The sequence below is a fragment of the Misgurnus anguillicaudatus genome, chromosome 13 (assembly GCF_027580225.2).
Source record: "Misgurnus anguillicaudatus chromosome 13, ASM2758022v2, whole genome shotgun sequence".
NCBI lineage: Eukaryota > Metazoa > Chordata > Actinopteri > Cypriniformes > Cobitidae > Misgurnus > Misgurnus anguillicaudatus.
The window spans coordinates 16508677-16525723 of NC_073349.2; the positions used below are offsets into that span (position 1 = coordinate 16508677).

General features: G+C 36.6%; 1 protein-coding gene across 1 annotated transcript in view; it reads right to left on the reverse strand.

Moving 5' to 3' along the window:
- Positions 1-2071: 2071 nt before the first annotated feature.
- vps13d (vacuolar protein sorting 13 homolog D) overlaps positions 2072-17047 on the reverse strand; it is a 54651-nt gene continuing 39675 nt past the window's right edge. The window contains exons 66-70 of the mRNA XM_073875193.1: positions 12870-13002; positions 11064-11256; positions 7034-7165; positions 4991-5231; positions 2072-2906 (exon numbers count right to left, since the gene is read on the reverse strand). Coding sequence (XP_073731294.1) covers positions 2775-2906; positions 4991-5231; positions 7034-7165; positions 11064-11256; positions 12870-13002 — 831 coding nt within the window. The 3' untranslated portion in view covers positions 2072-2774. The remainder of the gene's footprint in view (positions 2907-4990; positions 5232-7033; positions 7166-11063; positions 11257-12869; positions 13003-17047) is intronic.

Below are 17047 nucleotides of genomic sequence, written 5' to 3' on the forward strand. Positions count from 1 at the left end.
ATATTTAATATTTCTCATTCTTTGCTGCAATTGGCTGTTACACCATTTGACATTTCAGGTCTATTCAGTCTTAAAGGAATAGTCCATTTTCTTAAAAGAAAAATCCAGATAATTTACTTACCACCATATAATCCAAAATGTTGATGTCTTTCTTTGTTTAGTCGAGAAGAAATTATGTTTTTTGAGGAAAACATTGCAGGATTTTTTTCATTTTAATGGACTTTAATGGACACCAACACTTAACACTTCACTCAACACATAACAGTTTTTTTTCAACAGAGTTTCAAAGGACTATAAACAATCCCAAACGAGGCATAAGGGTCTTATCTAGCGAAACGATTGTCATTTTTGTATAAAAATATGCACTTTTAAACCACAACTTTTTATCTAGGTCCGGTCCAGCGCGACATAACGTAAATGCGTAGTGACGTAGGGAGGTCACGTGTTACATATATAAAACGCACATTTGCGGACCATTGTAAACAATAAACTGACACAAAGACATTAATTAGCATCATTCCACATACAACAACGTCGGAACGGTCCTCTATCAAGACACTTGTAAACACTGGGGCAGAGTTTCGCGTTCGTCCTCTGTGACCTCTTGACGTCATGACGTATTGCGTGGGGTTACGCTGACACTTTCAGGACTGGATCTAGACGAGAAATTGTGGTTTAAAAGTGTATATTTGTTATTTTTATTGTCCAGAATGAAAATCGTTTCGCTAGATAAGACCCTTATGCCTCGTTTGGGATCGTTTATAGTCCTTTGAAACTCCGTTGAAAAAAAACTGTTACGTGTTGCGTTAAGTGTTAAGTGTTGGTGTCCATTTAAGTCCATTAAAATGAGAAAAATCCTGCAATGTTTTCCTCAAAAAACATAATTTCTTCTCGACTGAACAAAGAAAGACAACAACATTTTGGATGACATGGTGGTGAGTAAATTATCTGGATTTTTCTTTTAAGAAAATGGACTAATCCTTTAACTTTCATTAAAATGGTGCAAATGTAATTTTTTATTGCATAAAATTAACATAAATACACTGTACATTAAAATAAACCTGATGCATGCTTTTAAAACAAGTAAAAAAAAAGGAATTTAAATTATATATATAAATAAAGGTGTGTGCAAGTGCAGGAACATCTTAATAATGGCTTGTAAAGATAGGGTATATAGTTAAATAGTAATGCCTCTGCCATTACCATGTAGGCAATATAGCTACAATATAGCAATGTAGCTAAATGTTGTAAAAATGGCCAAATAAGTGATTGAATTCAAAAACCACATGTAATAATGAGGATTTGTGAGACTTTAAATGACTACGGAAGAAAGGATTACATTGCTTTGCATCATAATCCTGGATGATGAAACTTACTGTAGGCTACATGTTGGTACAAATCACAGATGCACTGATAAAATAAACTCATATGAAATTAAATATAAAAAGTTATACAACAATAAATGCTCATATTAGGCACAACTTTATGTATATATAAAGTATTTTTAAAGAGGTTGTTATGTCATCACATTGTTATAACCAAAAATGTCTAAAGTGCATGGCTATTAATATTATTAATCATTATCCAATTATTATTAATAATAATAAGCATACAACAAATACAAATACTTTGTGTTAAACCATATTTTTATTCTGTGTTATACATTTTCATATTACAACAAAATAAGTTTACACACTACATTTTAATTTGCATATTAATGCAGCTGTCTCAAGTAGTTTGTATGGATGTGAATGTACCATTATTTAAAACTTTTAGAAAACCAATTTGTTCAATATTCCCATAAATTATACTGATCCATTTGTGAAGGCATTGTCTCGGATAGATGGATGTTAATGGAAGAGAACCCATTATAAAAGGGAAATAATATTAGTAGTGTCTGGTCTTTGGTCATCAGTTAAAAAGGAGTCAACATCATGTAGTGTAGAAGTTAAAATATACTATGCAAATTTGGGGGTAGAAAAATGAAGAGTGGTGTATAAGATGAGGACAGAATGTATGGTGCAGAATCAAGGGCATCTTTATAGTAAGAGAATGAGGGCATGATCATAAGCACTGCATAACACCAACATTTTATTTGTTGCATCTTACATGTGTTTCATATTTAAAGCTTGAAACTTTAAAAGATTTTACAAACAGATTACTAATTTTTGTTAAATCACAGAAAATACAAGAAAATAAGATATTTGCGAGGACTGCATGTAGAGAAGTAGTACAGTATTTATATCTCTGCATTTATTCTACATTTATATCAGTGCATTCATTTATAATCTTTAACCACATAGCATTGTCCTTGTAGACAAAAACTTTTCTTTAAAGGCAGTTTTATACAGCAATCAAACAATAATTTCATCCTATATATAATAAATTTCAACATTTTATATACATGGCAGATAATGTCCTATTGGTGTGTGTGTATGTACAGTACATACAGAATCTATACACAAACATATACAGCGTCAGACTAGCTGTGTAGCGACAAACACCTGTTATTCTATTAACAAAAAATATTTTATAATGTTTACAAAAATCCTTGCATATTCAAGTTAAATCTGTGCTCGCCAGGGTTTATAGCAGCTTCTCTAGACTACATGCATTAGTGAACAAACCACATGCTGTGCGCATGTCCCGTAGACTGGCTTAAGTGGGTGATCACGCTTTGCTGATTTATTACTGTCCTTCCACACAAACAGAAAAAAAGGAAATAGCCATTGAAAAATGAGCGAGGAACACCTACCACCCGTGGGTCAGTTTGGTTAAGAGTCCAATAATAGACTATCCTCATTCTCACTGGGAGGCAGCATGAGCTGCTGCTCATAGTAAAGGCTCTTGGCGTAATTGATTTCTTGTGAAATCTTAACGGCGAGGCTCTCGCTTTTCACGTGAACCTATGGAGAAACAAAAAACAGATATTAACAGTTGTGCCTGATATTTATTTACATCACACAAATCAGGGTTTAAAATCATATATGCCCCATTTCTTGCTAACAGGGTTGCAAGACTAAAATGTGAACCTGGCTGTAAAAAACAGGCTAAAAGAGATTAGGAGCATCAAAGTTTGATTTTAATCATTGATTTCATCACCTTACTCAATTAATATTAAATTACAATTTTATGTAGAAAACAGTGAATCACAAAAAATTATTTAAACAGGCAGAGTCACAAATAAATAAATCATATAATTTTATTTGACCCCCTAAGCTTGATGATGAACATGTTTTTTTATTTATTTATTTGTTTATAATATATAAAACATATATTGTTTAAACAAAACAAATAAATAAATAAATATTAAAATAAAATAAATAAATATACAAACAAATAAACAAATAAATAAATAAATATATATAAATATATATATATATATATATATATATATATATATATATATATATATATATATATATATATATATATATATATATATTATATATATATATATTACATATACCCCTGTTTTGTACCCTTTTTGTATTAAATATTTTAAAGAAATTCATGATAAACTCCAGGTCTCCTACCATCACAAATAAGTCACAAATAAATAAATGATATAATTGAATTTGACCCCCTAAGATTGATGATGAACATGTTTTTTTATTTATTTATTTGTTTATAATATATAAAACATATATTGTTTAAACAAAACAAATAAATAAATAAATATTAAAATAAAATAAATAAATATACAAACAAATAAATAAATAAATAAATAAATAAATAAATAAATAAATAAATATATATATATATATATATATATATATATATATATATATATATATATATATATATATATATATTACATATACCCCTGTTTTGTACCCTTTTTGTATTAAATATTTTAAAGAAATTCATGATAAACTCCAGGTCTCCTACCATCACAAATAAGTCACAAATAAATAAATGATATAATTGAATTTGACCCCCTAAGATTGATGATGAACATGTTTTTTATTTATTTATTTAGAATATATATATATATTGTTTAAATAAACAAACAAACAAATAAATAAATATTTAAATAAAATAAATAAATATACAAACAAATAAATAAATAAAAATTATTTATAGACTGTTTCATCGGACGCACGTGATACACGTCTGGATCTGAACCTTACTTCCGGTTTTGTTTTTTTTAAGGTCTGACTAGTTGCTAAACTGATCTCTTGAACAAATGCCTCGTCGAAAATAACAAATGTTTTGGTTTCCGAGGTAATCTATGTGTTGTTTTTTTGCTTGTTATATAAATAAACTACGTTTAAAGAACTTTGTTGTTATTTATACTTAGCGGAGTTTACCGGAAGTTACGTGCAGCTGCTTGTTTATGTTGTTACTGCTGAAACGGTCTATATATATATATATAGCCCTGTTTTGTACCCTATTTATATTAAATATTTTAAAGAAATATTTAATATTTTAAAGAAATGCATGATAAACTCCAGGTCTCCTACCATCACAAATAAGTCACAAATAAATAAATTATATAATAGAATTTGACACCCTAAGATTGATGATGAATATGTTTTTATTTATTTATTTAGAATATATATATTGTTTAAACAAACAAACAAACAAATAAATAAATATTAAAATAAATAAATATACAAACAAACAAATAAATAAAAATTATATATATATATATATATATATAGCCCTGTTTTGTACCCTATTTATATTAAATATTTTGAAGTAATTCATGATAAACTCCAGGTCTCCTACCATCACAAATAAGTCACAAATAAATAAATTATATAATAGAATTTGACACCCTAAGATTGATGATGAACATGTTTTTATTTATTTATTTAGAATATATATATTGTTTAAACAAACAAACAAACAAATAAATAAATATTAAAATAAATAAATATACAAACAAACAAATAAATAAAAATTATTTATATATAGCCCTGTTTTGTACCCTATTTATATTAAATATTTTAAAGAAATTCATGATAAACTCCAGGTCTCCTACCATAGGTTTCTGATGTGATGGACCTGGCATAGCCACTCCGCTACTGGTGTTTTCAGCTTTCTTGGTAAGCTGGACGTATACTTTCCCATGGTCTTTGGAGACCAGACAATGATACAGATCATCATATTTGACCTCTAGGAAAATTGCTTCCCGATCCATACACTCCCCTGGCTTGATGAAGTACACCACTTTGGAGGAGATCAGCACGGAGTATGTATCTATGGGCTCCACTGCAATAAAACTATATAAAAGAAGAAAAAACAAGTATGGTAATTCTTAAAGCTTATGTCATTGAGCATTCAGCGTGTCTCTTCACAAAGACTCCTGGCGAAGTCTGAGTCATTTCAATTCAGATTGCATTACTTCCCAGCAATTGAATTTAGATCGATTTTGCTGGTGGGTTTCAGTGCAAACCTGTGAAGTTTTGAACTTCAGCATGTTAAAGCGATACTCACCCTCAAGCAATCCGAGATACATATGTCCATCATCCCCCAGACAAACACATTTGGAGTTTTTTAAGTAAGTGTCCTTGCTCTTCCAAGCTTACAATGGGAGAAAACAGAAACCAGGAAACAACCTCTGATTTTGAAGTCCAAAAATTGGCATCAATCCTTCACAAAAGTAATCCACACGGCTCCAAGAGGTTAATAAAGGTCCTTTGTGGGTAATCAATGCAATACTGTAAGAAAAATATCCATATTTTAAAATGTATAAAGTATAATAACTAGCTACTAGTAACGACGCCATCTTGAACTAACGCGATTTACGAGTCACTGCGCAACGTACCCGTAGCAATGAACGCTCACTACGCTAAAACTTTAACATTAAAAATGTATATTCTTCTCACACAATCGCATTGATTACCCGCAAAAGGCCTTTAATAACCCACTGGATTACTTATGTGAAGGATGGATGCATTTTTTGGGGTTTAAAGTCAGAAGTTGTTCCATGATTCCTGTTTTCTCCCATTTTAAAGCTTGAAAGAGCAAGGACATTTATTAAATAACTCCAAATTAGAGGTCTACACGGAAGACCCGAGACCCCGACTTGGGTCTATATTTTAAATGATCAGCTGGGTCGGGTCCCAATCTATTACTTCGGGTCCCGGGTCTGTTTAACATTGTGGGTAATACCCGAATTGATTGGACTTAGAGAACACACACCCACACTTAAATAAAATATTTCAAAAACAGCAACAAAATCTTAGATGAACTGTCGCATATTTTTTTTCTATGACGATCAAATTGCATTAAAAAGTTTATATTTGGTGATTCTCACGAAATCCACACTTAGAAGGTGTCCAGCATCAGATTTTTTAAAAAGCTCAATTTTATATAACCATTATTTTTAGAGGATGTAAAAAATATTTCCTATACAATTATTTAAATTTTATAATACATAATTTAGCTAAAGAATATTTGCCAATCGGGTCCTGTCGGGTCTGTGTCTTCCCGAACGGGTTCGAGTCCAGCTTTTAAATAATAGGTGGGTCCGGGTCGATTCAGTACAGCACATTTACGGGTCTCTTCGGGTTCAGGTACAAATTTTTGGACCCGTGTAGACCTCTACTCCAAATGTGGTCTTCTGAAAGATGATGGACATGTGTATCTCGGATTGCTTGAGGGTGAGTTAATCATTGGGTAATTTTTCATTTTGGCTGAAGTATCCCTTTAAATCCTAAGCCATGCTAAAAGAGACCACAAGACAGCAGTGTGCAGGCTGCAGTCGAGGAGAGTAATGGCCAATGTGGCACCTCTGAGAAGAGAGGTCAGGTGGGCCGACGGGAGGTCTGCTGATGTGGATGGATTAGTCTCTTAGGTGATAAATGTCTCGTCTATCTTGCTTTGAACAGAGAAACTGGTCCTGAGGCTTCACATCAAAGTAAGACCATCTTAAAATATTATTCCTACAGTTTTCTATACTTGAACTAGATGAACCATCTGGAAAATGTGCTTTTATTTGCTGTTTTTTTTAAAACTAAGTTCATTGCTTTGTAATTTACAGATGAACTTATCAGATGAGTTTATCAGGTTTGCTACTCACTATTCCGAGTGTATGTTGTCTGTTAAGTAAAAGAGCTGTTCTTGTCCATCTGCTTGTAGGGAGGAGAATCGGGGCAGAAGCCACTGAGGACCCTTACAGCAGCGTGGCTTCCTCACTCGCTGTGCGCCAAGCCTAAAAAATATAAAAAATGGACACAAAACACACAACGTTCATTACTTACAAGACCAACAGCCTTAGGAGGGTTAAACTTTAGGGAATCCAAGTTGGAATGAAGCAACTTTTTTACTGGAAAGAGAATGGGACTTTTTCCCGTTAAAGAGCATGAGAGTCTCTTGAAATAACACCTGTTGTGCCCCAATCCAAAAAACCCACAAGCCTCCTGCTATGCCTGTTAAGGTGATATTCTTCCACCATATTATCAAATGCTTTACCTCTGTTTCACCTTCAGCCGTGTTCACGTTGGCTTGGGCGTGAAGTTTCAGTGAAAAAGGTTGTGGTGGTCCAGAGTTGGGTTTGTAGTGCCAATGCAAAGCTTGAATCTCGCATGTCCTGCAAACAACCCTTCTTTTCGGCTACCACTGGTGGGCCAAGTGGAATTCCTACATCTGGCTTGAATCTGGGCCAGCAGGCATTTGATTAGAGCTGATGGTTTCCAGTTGATTCACAAAGACGGCAATGTACTGCGTTTCTCTGTTGTTTAAACCGAAACCCGGGCTAATGCAGCTGCCGCTGTTCATCACGGTCTGAACTCGGAACGCAGGGCATAGGAAGGATAACCATGGGATGGACAAACCTCTAAAGTGGGTTCGCTTCTGAATAAAACGCAACCACTTTTGCATGCCTTCAAAAGGAAATGCTACTTCATAAACTGTACGCTTTTCTTCTCCTAAATAAATACCAGACATCACGGTTAACTATTTTTGAGCTGCATTGTCACACTTTACTAAGTAAATCAAATTTACAAAGCCACTGGCTACTCCTTCATGACATGAAATTCTGGTGTTTTCTCTTCCAAAGCGAGACAGAACTTCCACATTGACTTGGCTTTCGTTTTGACAGCAAGCCATGGTTCATAATCATAAACATAAGTCATGAGATCTGGCCCTGTGTTTGACAGGACTGTAACAGACCCACGGAGACTCTTAACCTCTCTCTCTCCAGCCTCACCCATTGCTCTGGAGGCGATCAAGCACAATGCCCCGCAACCGATTGTGAGACTGGAACAATAGGGTTCAACTTTAGGTCAGGAACAGGGTTTGGACCCCGGCCAGTCAGCCATCAATGGGTGCAAACAAACAGCTCTTACTTCTTTCCGAGAACGATCGTGAGCAAAAGGGGTCGATGGTATTATGTGGCATGCTGCTGTATATTATATAGGTGTTTAACTGGTTTTCATCGACAAACCCACAAAAAAAAACATTAGTGCTGAAGCATAAACAAATAAATGCTATTTTTTCTGGTCAAAACACAAACAGTCACAGTAACTTTATGCATTTGACAAGCACAATGCTCTTCAATAGTGTGAAAAGGGAAAAACATCCAGTATGCGGCAGTCCTGTGGGCGAAAATGCCTTGTTGATGCTAGAGGTCAGAGGAGAATGGGCCGACTGAGTCAAGCTGATAGAAGAGCAACTTTGACTATAATAACCAATCGTTACAACCGAGGTATGCAGCAAAGCATTTGTGAAGCCACAACACGCACAACCTTGAGGCGGATGGGCTACAACAACAGAAGACCCCACCGGGTACCACTCATCTCCACTACAAATAGAAAAAAGAGGCTACAATTTGCACAAACTCATCAAAATTGAACAGTTGAAGACTGGAAAAATGTTGCCTGGTCTGACGAGTCTCGATTTCTGTTGAGTAGAGTCAGAATTTGGTGTAAACAAAATGAGAACATGGATCCATCATGCCTTGTTACCACTGTACAGGCTGGTGGTGTAATGGTGTGGGGGATGTTTTCTTGTCACATTTTAGGCCCCTTAGTGCCAATTGGGCATCATTTAAATGCCACGGCCTACCTGAGCATTGTTTCTGACCATGTCCATCCCTTTATGACCACCATGTACCCATCCTCTGATGGCTACTTCTAGCAGGATAATGCACCATGTCACAAAGCTTGAATAATTTCAAATTGGTTTCTTGAACATGACAATGAGTTCACTGTACTAAAATGGCCTCCACAGTCACCAGATCTCAACCCAATAGAGCATCTTTGGGATGTGGTGGAACGGGAGCTTCGTGCCCTGGATGTGCATCCCACAAATCTCTATCAACTGCAAGATGCTATCCTATCAATATGGGCCAAAATTTCTAAAGAATGCTTTCAGCACCTTGTTGAATCAATGCCATGTAGAATTAAGGCAGTTCTGAATGTGAAAGGGGGTCAACCACAGTATTAGTATGGTGTTCCTAATAATCCTTTAGGTGAGTGTACACATAGCACACACTCATATATTGTGCAAAAAATAACTTTTTTTGTATGTGATTAATCGTGATTAATCTTTGCCCAGCACTAGTCTTTTTATTATGTTGAGTAAGGTTATTAGTAAATGCACAAGCTCTCTAAACACAAAACCACTGTTGTATACAATGTTGTTGTCTTCATCAGATATTACAAAACATGCAACAGGCAAGCACTGTGATCTTTTACTGTGAAGGAATTTATGATTTACCAAAATGTACCGCATATATACAAGCACTCCTTGAAACCTTTCCCAAATCCGACAGTCAAATGCAAATCAAGAAGCAAAGCACACGAGGGAAATTCTTCAAAAACTGACAGCTAAAGGTAGGCTTATTCAGTCAATGTCTGAGCCCCGTACGCTGCCTCCGCCAACCCCCAGCACTTCTTTGCCTTTGTTTTGGGATTGTAATTGAGCTGCCTCTGGAAGGCTGCCTGGATTGCATAGAGCATTTGGGAATGGAGTATGTATGTGTATATGTGTGTGTGTGTGTGTGTGTATGGGGGGGGGGGTGCTTGGGTCCAGGGAATTGAAGTGTGAGGGTGAGTTCACAACCAGGGCAAGAGAGCAAAATGATTGTGTGGACACTTCCACTATTCTTGAGCTCGCTACAGTCTGCTTCTCATTTACTTGTTTATTTCCTTTCTCCGATCCGACGGGGGATGTATGAGTCGTACTTTTGATCGTGAAGAAACAAACATTGCTACATAAATCTGCACGACCAGATGACCTTGTTTGTTCCAAACCTGTAAAATATGGATTTCAGATGGAAAGGGACAGAGGGTCAACTGGGTGTCATCGTAGCCAGCTGTTGATAGGTGGAAATGTTATATCGATCCTTCGAGAAGGTTCGCACGAGATGATTTGCGGCAGAAGCGCTACCTGCGAGCGTGTTTTTGAGAGCGTGTAATACTCAGGCAGACGGTGTCCGCTGTGAACCGTGAATCCTGCAGATTTTCGCCGTGAACTCTGGCTGAACTCTTGGCCGCAATGTGGCAGGCACGCTCCGAATGCCTCTCCCTTCAACTCCCCCGGCTCTTCGCTGCACAGTTCACCAGCAGGTCCCTTCTCCGCACACACAAACACCTCCTCTCTTCATTTGGTGGGAATGGTGAGAGGACAGGAAACTCATTCCTTCTCCAGTCGGAGCAGTAAAACCACAAACACTCCTTGTCGCACTTATACATAGGCAAATGAAGAACAAATGGCTTTACATACCAGACGGCCTGTGTAATGTGACCTGTTTTTTGGGCCCCTCTCATAAAACCTCAGGTAGTGTGGCTGGTTTTAGAGGATGAAGTGGAGGTGAGACCCCAAGGCTGGTCTTAAAACAGTGGGCAAATTCTACAGACCGCTTCTTGGATCATTAGCAGGTGTTCATTAGTGTAAAACTCTGCTAGCCACAAGCTAAACTCATCAAAAGGCAGGTGGGATTTACGGGCACATTTACAAGGAGGTCACGAGGACGCTGCCAAGTCGTAAGTGCTATAAACATTGAAGCACAAGGGCGAAGGGTAAAACAGGGAGACAATTAAGATTAGCATTAAGACTAATTTTCTCTAAACTCTGTCATGAATATTTAGTTAAATAGCAGAACATACCCGTTGTTGTTGCTGGCCATGTCACGGACAGTTTGCGCCGTCTCTGAGGCAAAATCCAGCGCTCCTGCCACAGGTTTTGTCACCGTGCCAACCAATCCCTTTCCCAGACCAGAGAAAAATCCACTGACGCCACCCTCAGTCTTCACCCCCTCCACCGTGGATGTGATGACACTGGTCAGACCACCGATGATGCCTAAACAGCACAGGATGATATTATGTTGACAGTGAAACACTAAATGTAATTTATGAAGCAAACGCAGAAGATACATTGTTTATACTTTGTACGTTTGTCTTATTTATATATTTATTTATTTATGTTTTGTGTGATTTTTTTTGTTTGTGGCTTTTTTTTGGCAATACTGTTTTGATTATAAAAAAGAAAAAAAGCAATATCAATATTTAAAAAATAAAGGATTCATTGCAATGTTTTCGTTTGGAGTTTATATCCTGACCACTAGATAGCATTCTTATAACTTAAACAGTTACAGGAAGTACTAGCATGGGGTGCGCCACTTTTTTTTTTTTGCTAAGGTTTGCATATGGCTTTCTTAAAATTACATCTTATTATATTCCAACCCAAGCTCAAGGCAAGTCGTGTTATAGTAACAAAATATTTGATTAATTTATTCGTGTTCATTTACATGATTTTCCGCTTTTTTTCGTGCCATTGAGCACGGATGTCTTTTTTGTGTCACTTAACACGAATTTCTATAAATCGTTTTTCGTGTTCGTGGCACGGCTTTCTTTTTTGTGTCATTTTATGTTTTGTTTTCTCATTGTTTTTTCCTATTTTTTTTACCATTGTCGCTTGGGGTTGGGGTTATAACGACTTTATGTTACATTTCAGACATCCTAACCCAAACCCCAACTCTAACTGTGGGTTAACACCAGTCGCGTTTACCGCGAGTCTACCGCGTCTAGTTTGCCGCTTGAACATTTTGAGTTTACTCGCTTCATTCATGCTTGAAAGCCGCGCGTGAAATTTTAGTCATCGAGACATTCACGCGGAAATTCGCGTCATGGGAGGGGTTTCTGCGACTCCGCTCAATTCCTGTAATCACGTCACTACTAGAGCAAGCTCCGGATTGGTTAACGCAGCTCGTTTTTCCGCCAAAGTTAAAAATGTTCAACTCGCGCGTTTCTGGCGGCAACGGTCAATTTGCGCAAACTAGACGTGCAAATGAGTCAGAATCGCAAACTAGACGCGCGAATAAGGCGGAATCGTATTCACTGCGCTGAGCTAAATGCCTCATTTGCGACACGAGACCTCCATATGCACGTCAACGCGTCTTCACATTGAGTTAACATTAAAATCACTCACGCTTGACGCCTCTACCATGGCTGGTGTGAACGCAGCATAACCCCGATCCCAAGCGACAATTATTTCAAAATATGAAAAACAATGAGAAAACGAAATATAAATTGACACAAAAAAGAAAGTCGTGCCACGGACACAAAAAAACTATTTATAGAAATTTGTGCTAAGTGACACACACAAAAAAAACATTGGTACTCAATGGCACGAAAAAAGCAGAAAATTGTGTCCATGAACACAAATAAATAAATCAACATTTTTGTGACAATAACACGACTTGCCTTGAGATTGTGATGCATATTCCCAAAGCAGGAAATATTCCATATTCCTGCTTTACAGCATCGCAATGCATCGCAACATATTGGATCGCAATCCCTGTATCATGATACGAATGACCTACTTGATAGACATTTTTACCCAAAGCTACAGTTGTGTGTTCCCAGAAAGTTGGGCAATACAAAAACTATGAAATGTCAAATCTCGTTGTATACCATGAGCAAGGCCGTGAATCCCTGCAACCAAGTGCTCTCCGCTGGTGGCTCCATGATAGCGAATGTACTCTCGCTCAGTCTGATGCCGGTTGTCCATTGTCTTGCCCAGTCCATCAGATAAGGTACCTGCAAACTACACAGGCACATAAACTTGTCAAAAAAATTGTCATGAAAACAATGACAAAACTCTCTGGTCATGTTTTGTTTTGTTTTGTCCTGTTCTGATTTAAAAAAAAAAATTAAAAAAAATAAAAAATAAAAAATAAAAGAAAACAATGACAAAATCTATCATAAAATAAATACTATACTTAAAAGTGCCCCTGTCGTCAAAAAATTTTATCACTTAAAACTTATCTTTAAGCATCATGATAGCATATATAAAAATTTTACCTGAGACAGAAATTTCTTCATGCTTAAAAACAGTTTAAATGTAACTCTAAACTAAAGCAAATTTGTCCCACCTCTACTCAATAGCACATTTGACCGATAGATATAAATATGCGAAATAGTCCCTGCCTCCACTCTTTCCCACCACCACTAAATAGATGCTACATTCGTCAGTTTCAGACACATATCTGCTAAGCCGGTTTCTCACAATGCATACATGAACTGTGCGTTTCCAGCACTAATTTTAAAGGCGGAGTCCACGATGTTTGAAAAACGCGTTGGAAAAGGAGACGGGCCGACTACCAAAACACACTTATAGCCAATCAAAACAAATCAAATGCCGGGTTGCGTAGGTGTGGGGCGGGTCTATCAACAGAAGGTCCAGATTCTATTGGGGTAGGGGCGTGGTTGTTTAGGTGATTTTAATCAAATATCAACATTGTCTTTCAAACATCATGGACTCCGCCTTTAAGTGTGGATGTTAACAGGTTACAGCATTTACACTGCATGTGTGAGCATCACAGAAGCAGCTGTGCTACGTCTCAATGAGTCTATGCGGCATCTATACAAAATATCTATAACTCGAACTACTGATCCACATGTTGATGTGATTGGTTACATGTTTGTGATGATGGAAATCAAGGTGATTTTAAACCGCGGGAATGAGACTGTCTCCGATTTTATGGAGAAAATACTCAGCAACGATGTTAAATGATGAATTTGCACATGGTTTGTCTTATAGCATATTAAAAACACCACATAGGCCAGGGCTCTCCAACCTTTTTGTGAGCAAGGCTACCACAACGGATAAAACGATCTTGATAGTATTAAATACAATTTGTCGTTTTACTTGTTGATTTTATTTAATTTTACTTGTTGATATGTTTTCTCATTGTTTAAAATGTTAACATACACAAAATAAGCTAAGCTAATATAAAAATATGTAATAAATAAATATTAAAATTGAGGCCAATTATAAAATGCGCTTTGGCGGGCAAATCGCTCCATGTTGGAGACCACTGACAGACATTATAAACAACAATAAAACTTGATTTTCACAACAGGGGGACTTTAAAAGTTATAATAAATAGTTAGATTTTTCAACTTTGTTAAAACATCAGATCAGTGGAATGGTTGCAATGCCACAAATGACCCCTTAGTTAGTAAAACGCCAATCTACAGAGACCCCAAACAGAGGGAGGAGATTAATGTCTATCTTGGCATACATCACACTGACTTACTGCGGTTCCCCTGTGATCTGATTTTAGGCAAAAACTCCTAAAATGTTTACATTACAGATTGCATTCAAATAAAATCATGGAAATTGCCTATATAGTAAACGACCCAATTCCGCTTTTCCTTTCATTATATTGTCATTACAATCACTGAAATGAAAACAATATTTACAAAGTATCAAGATCTGTCAACTGGCACAGTACCCTTCCACCGCTGAACTATGAGGGCATGTATCGATTTTACAGATAACTGATTTTACACACCGTCACATCCAGCTGTCAAATATATCAGGCTGTAATTTGTCTAATGGGGTGGCTTCCCCCTCCTCTTGGCACAGTTGACCTGACTTTGCCAGAGTGGCCCCCCTCAGGTCCCCTGCAGGTGCCTGCTGGATGTGAGGTTGTGTTACACTCCCAGCGAGCTCCCTACTGCAGCCCGATCGCTGTATAAACATACTGCAGAACTCAAGGCATGAACTTGGGATGACCCCTCCGAGCGAAGTCCCTGGTGAGTTCAACTGAAGGCCAGCTCAGATTCTTCGCTGCTCCTCCCTCCCTCTCTCTCTCTCTTTCCTTCCTCTCTTTTAAAAAAGTAAAGCTTGGCTGTGAAATTATACCAATACATTTACCAGATATGAGTCTAGGGGAGGGAGAGGCGGTACAGAACACTTTCAAGTTTATGACCCCCACGCCTCCCCCCGGCACACCATAAGTCTGTACTATCTGAAAGCAGGACCCCTAGAGGTTTGTGACTGAGAGACAGAAAGAGATGTCGAGGATATAAACCATGGTGTGGTTGTCATAAAGTGGGTGATTGAGCTTTTGATGGCTATGGGAAAACTGTAAAAGCTGGTGATAAAAAAAGAGAGAACAACGCTCTGGTGTGGTCAGAGGTTGCCTTTTAATAGATACAGACCAAACCTGCTTAAAGATCTGAATGATAATATTTACTGATGAAAATGGAGAACATTCGTGCTTTTTTGAAATATCCAGACCGCCATAAAAGTAAAACTAACAATTCCAGACGTCTGCATGATATCCAAAATAAATTTTGGGTGGTCATTGACTTGAGTTACAAAAACTGTAATATGACTTAAGAAGTGTCCAGCGTCAGATTTTTTTAAAAAAGCCTTTGAAGCCAATTTTTTTTGCACATATAAGATTAAGGTCTGCACTTACTATAACCATTATTTTTAGAGGATTTTTCCTATAGAATTATTTAAATTTTTTTGAATATCATTACCAAAATTATCATTACCGCAACATGATATTACATTAAATATACTGTATTTTCCGGACTATAAGCCGCATCATTCAAAAATGCGTCATTAAGACGAAATAACATATAAGTCACAATGGACTATACGTCGCGTTTATTTAGAAAATTATTTCACAAAATCCAAGCCGAAGAACAGACATTTAATCTGGAAAGGCGATTTATTCAACTAAACAATAGCAGACAGAACAGCAGGCTGAATAGATGTCTGTATGTTGAAAGTAATATTATCAGTTATTTAAACGATAAACTATAGCATACAGAACTTACATGGAAGGTTGAATAGTCTTAATTAACCGAACAAGCCAACTTGTGTGAAGTTGGCATACTCGTCATTCCACATTACTGACTCTATTGAATTACATAAATACAGAAGCAGCATATGGCAGACTCTCCCGGCTGTAGACGGTAATGATGTCTCTTGCCTCATAAATGTCAAAATTAATTCATACTGACTGACAAGGCGCACCTGACTATAAGACGTAGCACCAGCCAAGTTATGAAAAAAAATGCGGTTTATAGACCGAAAAATACGGTATGCATTTACAAACTCATGTTTCGGTAATGACAACTAAAAAGTTGTCTAGGTACTATGACAAACATAATTCCAACTTTTATCTGGAGAGAAAAAATAAGAACTGCTTACCTGGTAGCCATCTTTAGTGTCACAGTCAATTATGTCCCTTCCAACAATTTTTTTAAAAAAGGTTAGTTCCTTGAGGGCTTAAATAAGATTAAAAATTGTTGCGGAGGATGAGAATTTTTTTCTTGGACACATTTATATTCCTTATTATTGTCTATACATTTACCAATGATCACCAAATACCACATGTTTCTTTACTGTAAATGTTTACAGTATAACATGCACTGAAGCTTTTATTTTTTAGAATATTTAATTATAAATTTTCCACGTCAAAGAACCCAAATCAAGTCATGGACACGTTGCGGTAATGAAACAGTACATGAAGACATGTTTGTAAATGTATGCTTCTTATTTTGATACTCTTACTTTGCATTTACTTTTTTTTATCAAAATGTTTCATGACACCTCATAAGTCTAATTTCGCGAGAATCACCCAAATGCAATACACATAATTTTCTAGGCACTTCATCAAATGCCTCTCAAATTCCTTTTATATGTTTTACTAAAAAGATATCCACGTCGAACCACCCCAGTGTCCATTTAGCAACAGAAGCCAACGGCTAGAAGAAATTTTCCAGCAAACTTAAAAATTTGTTCGGCAGGGGATGGACTACCAAGACGCTATTACACAAGTAAT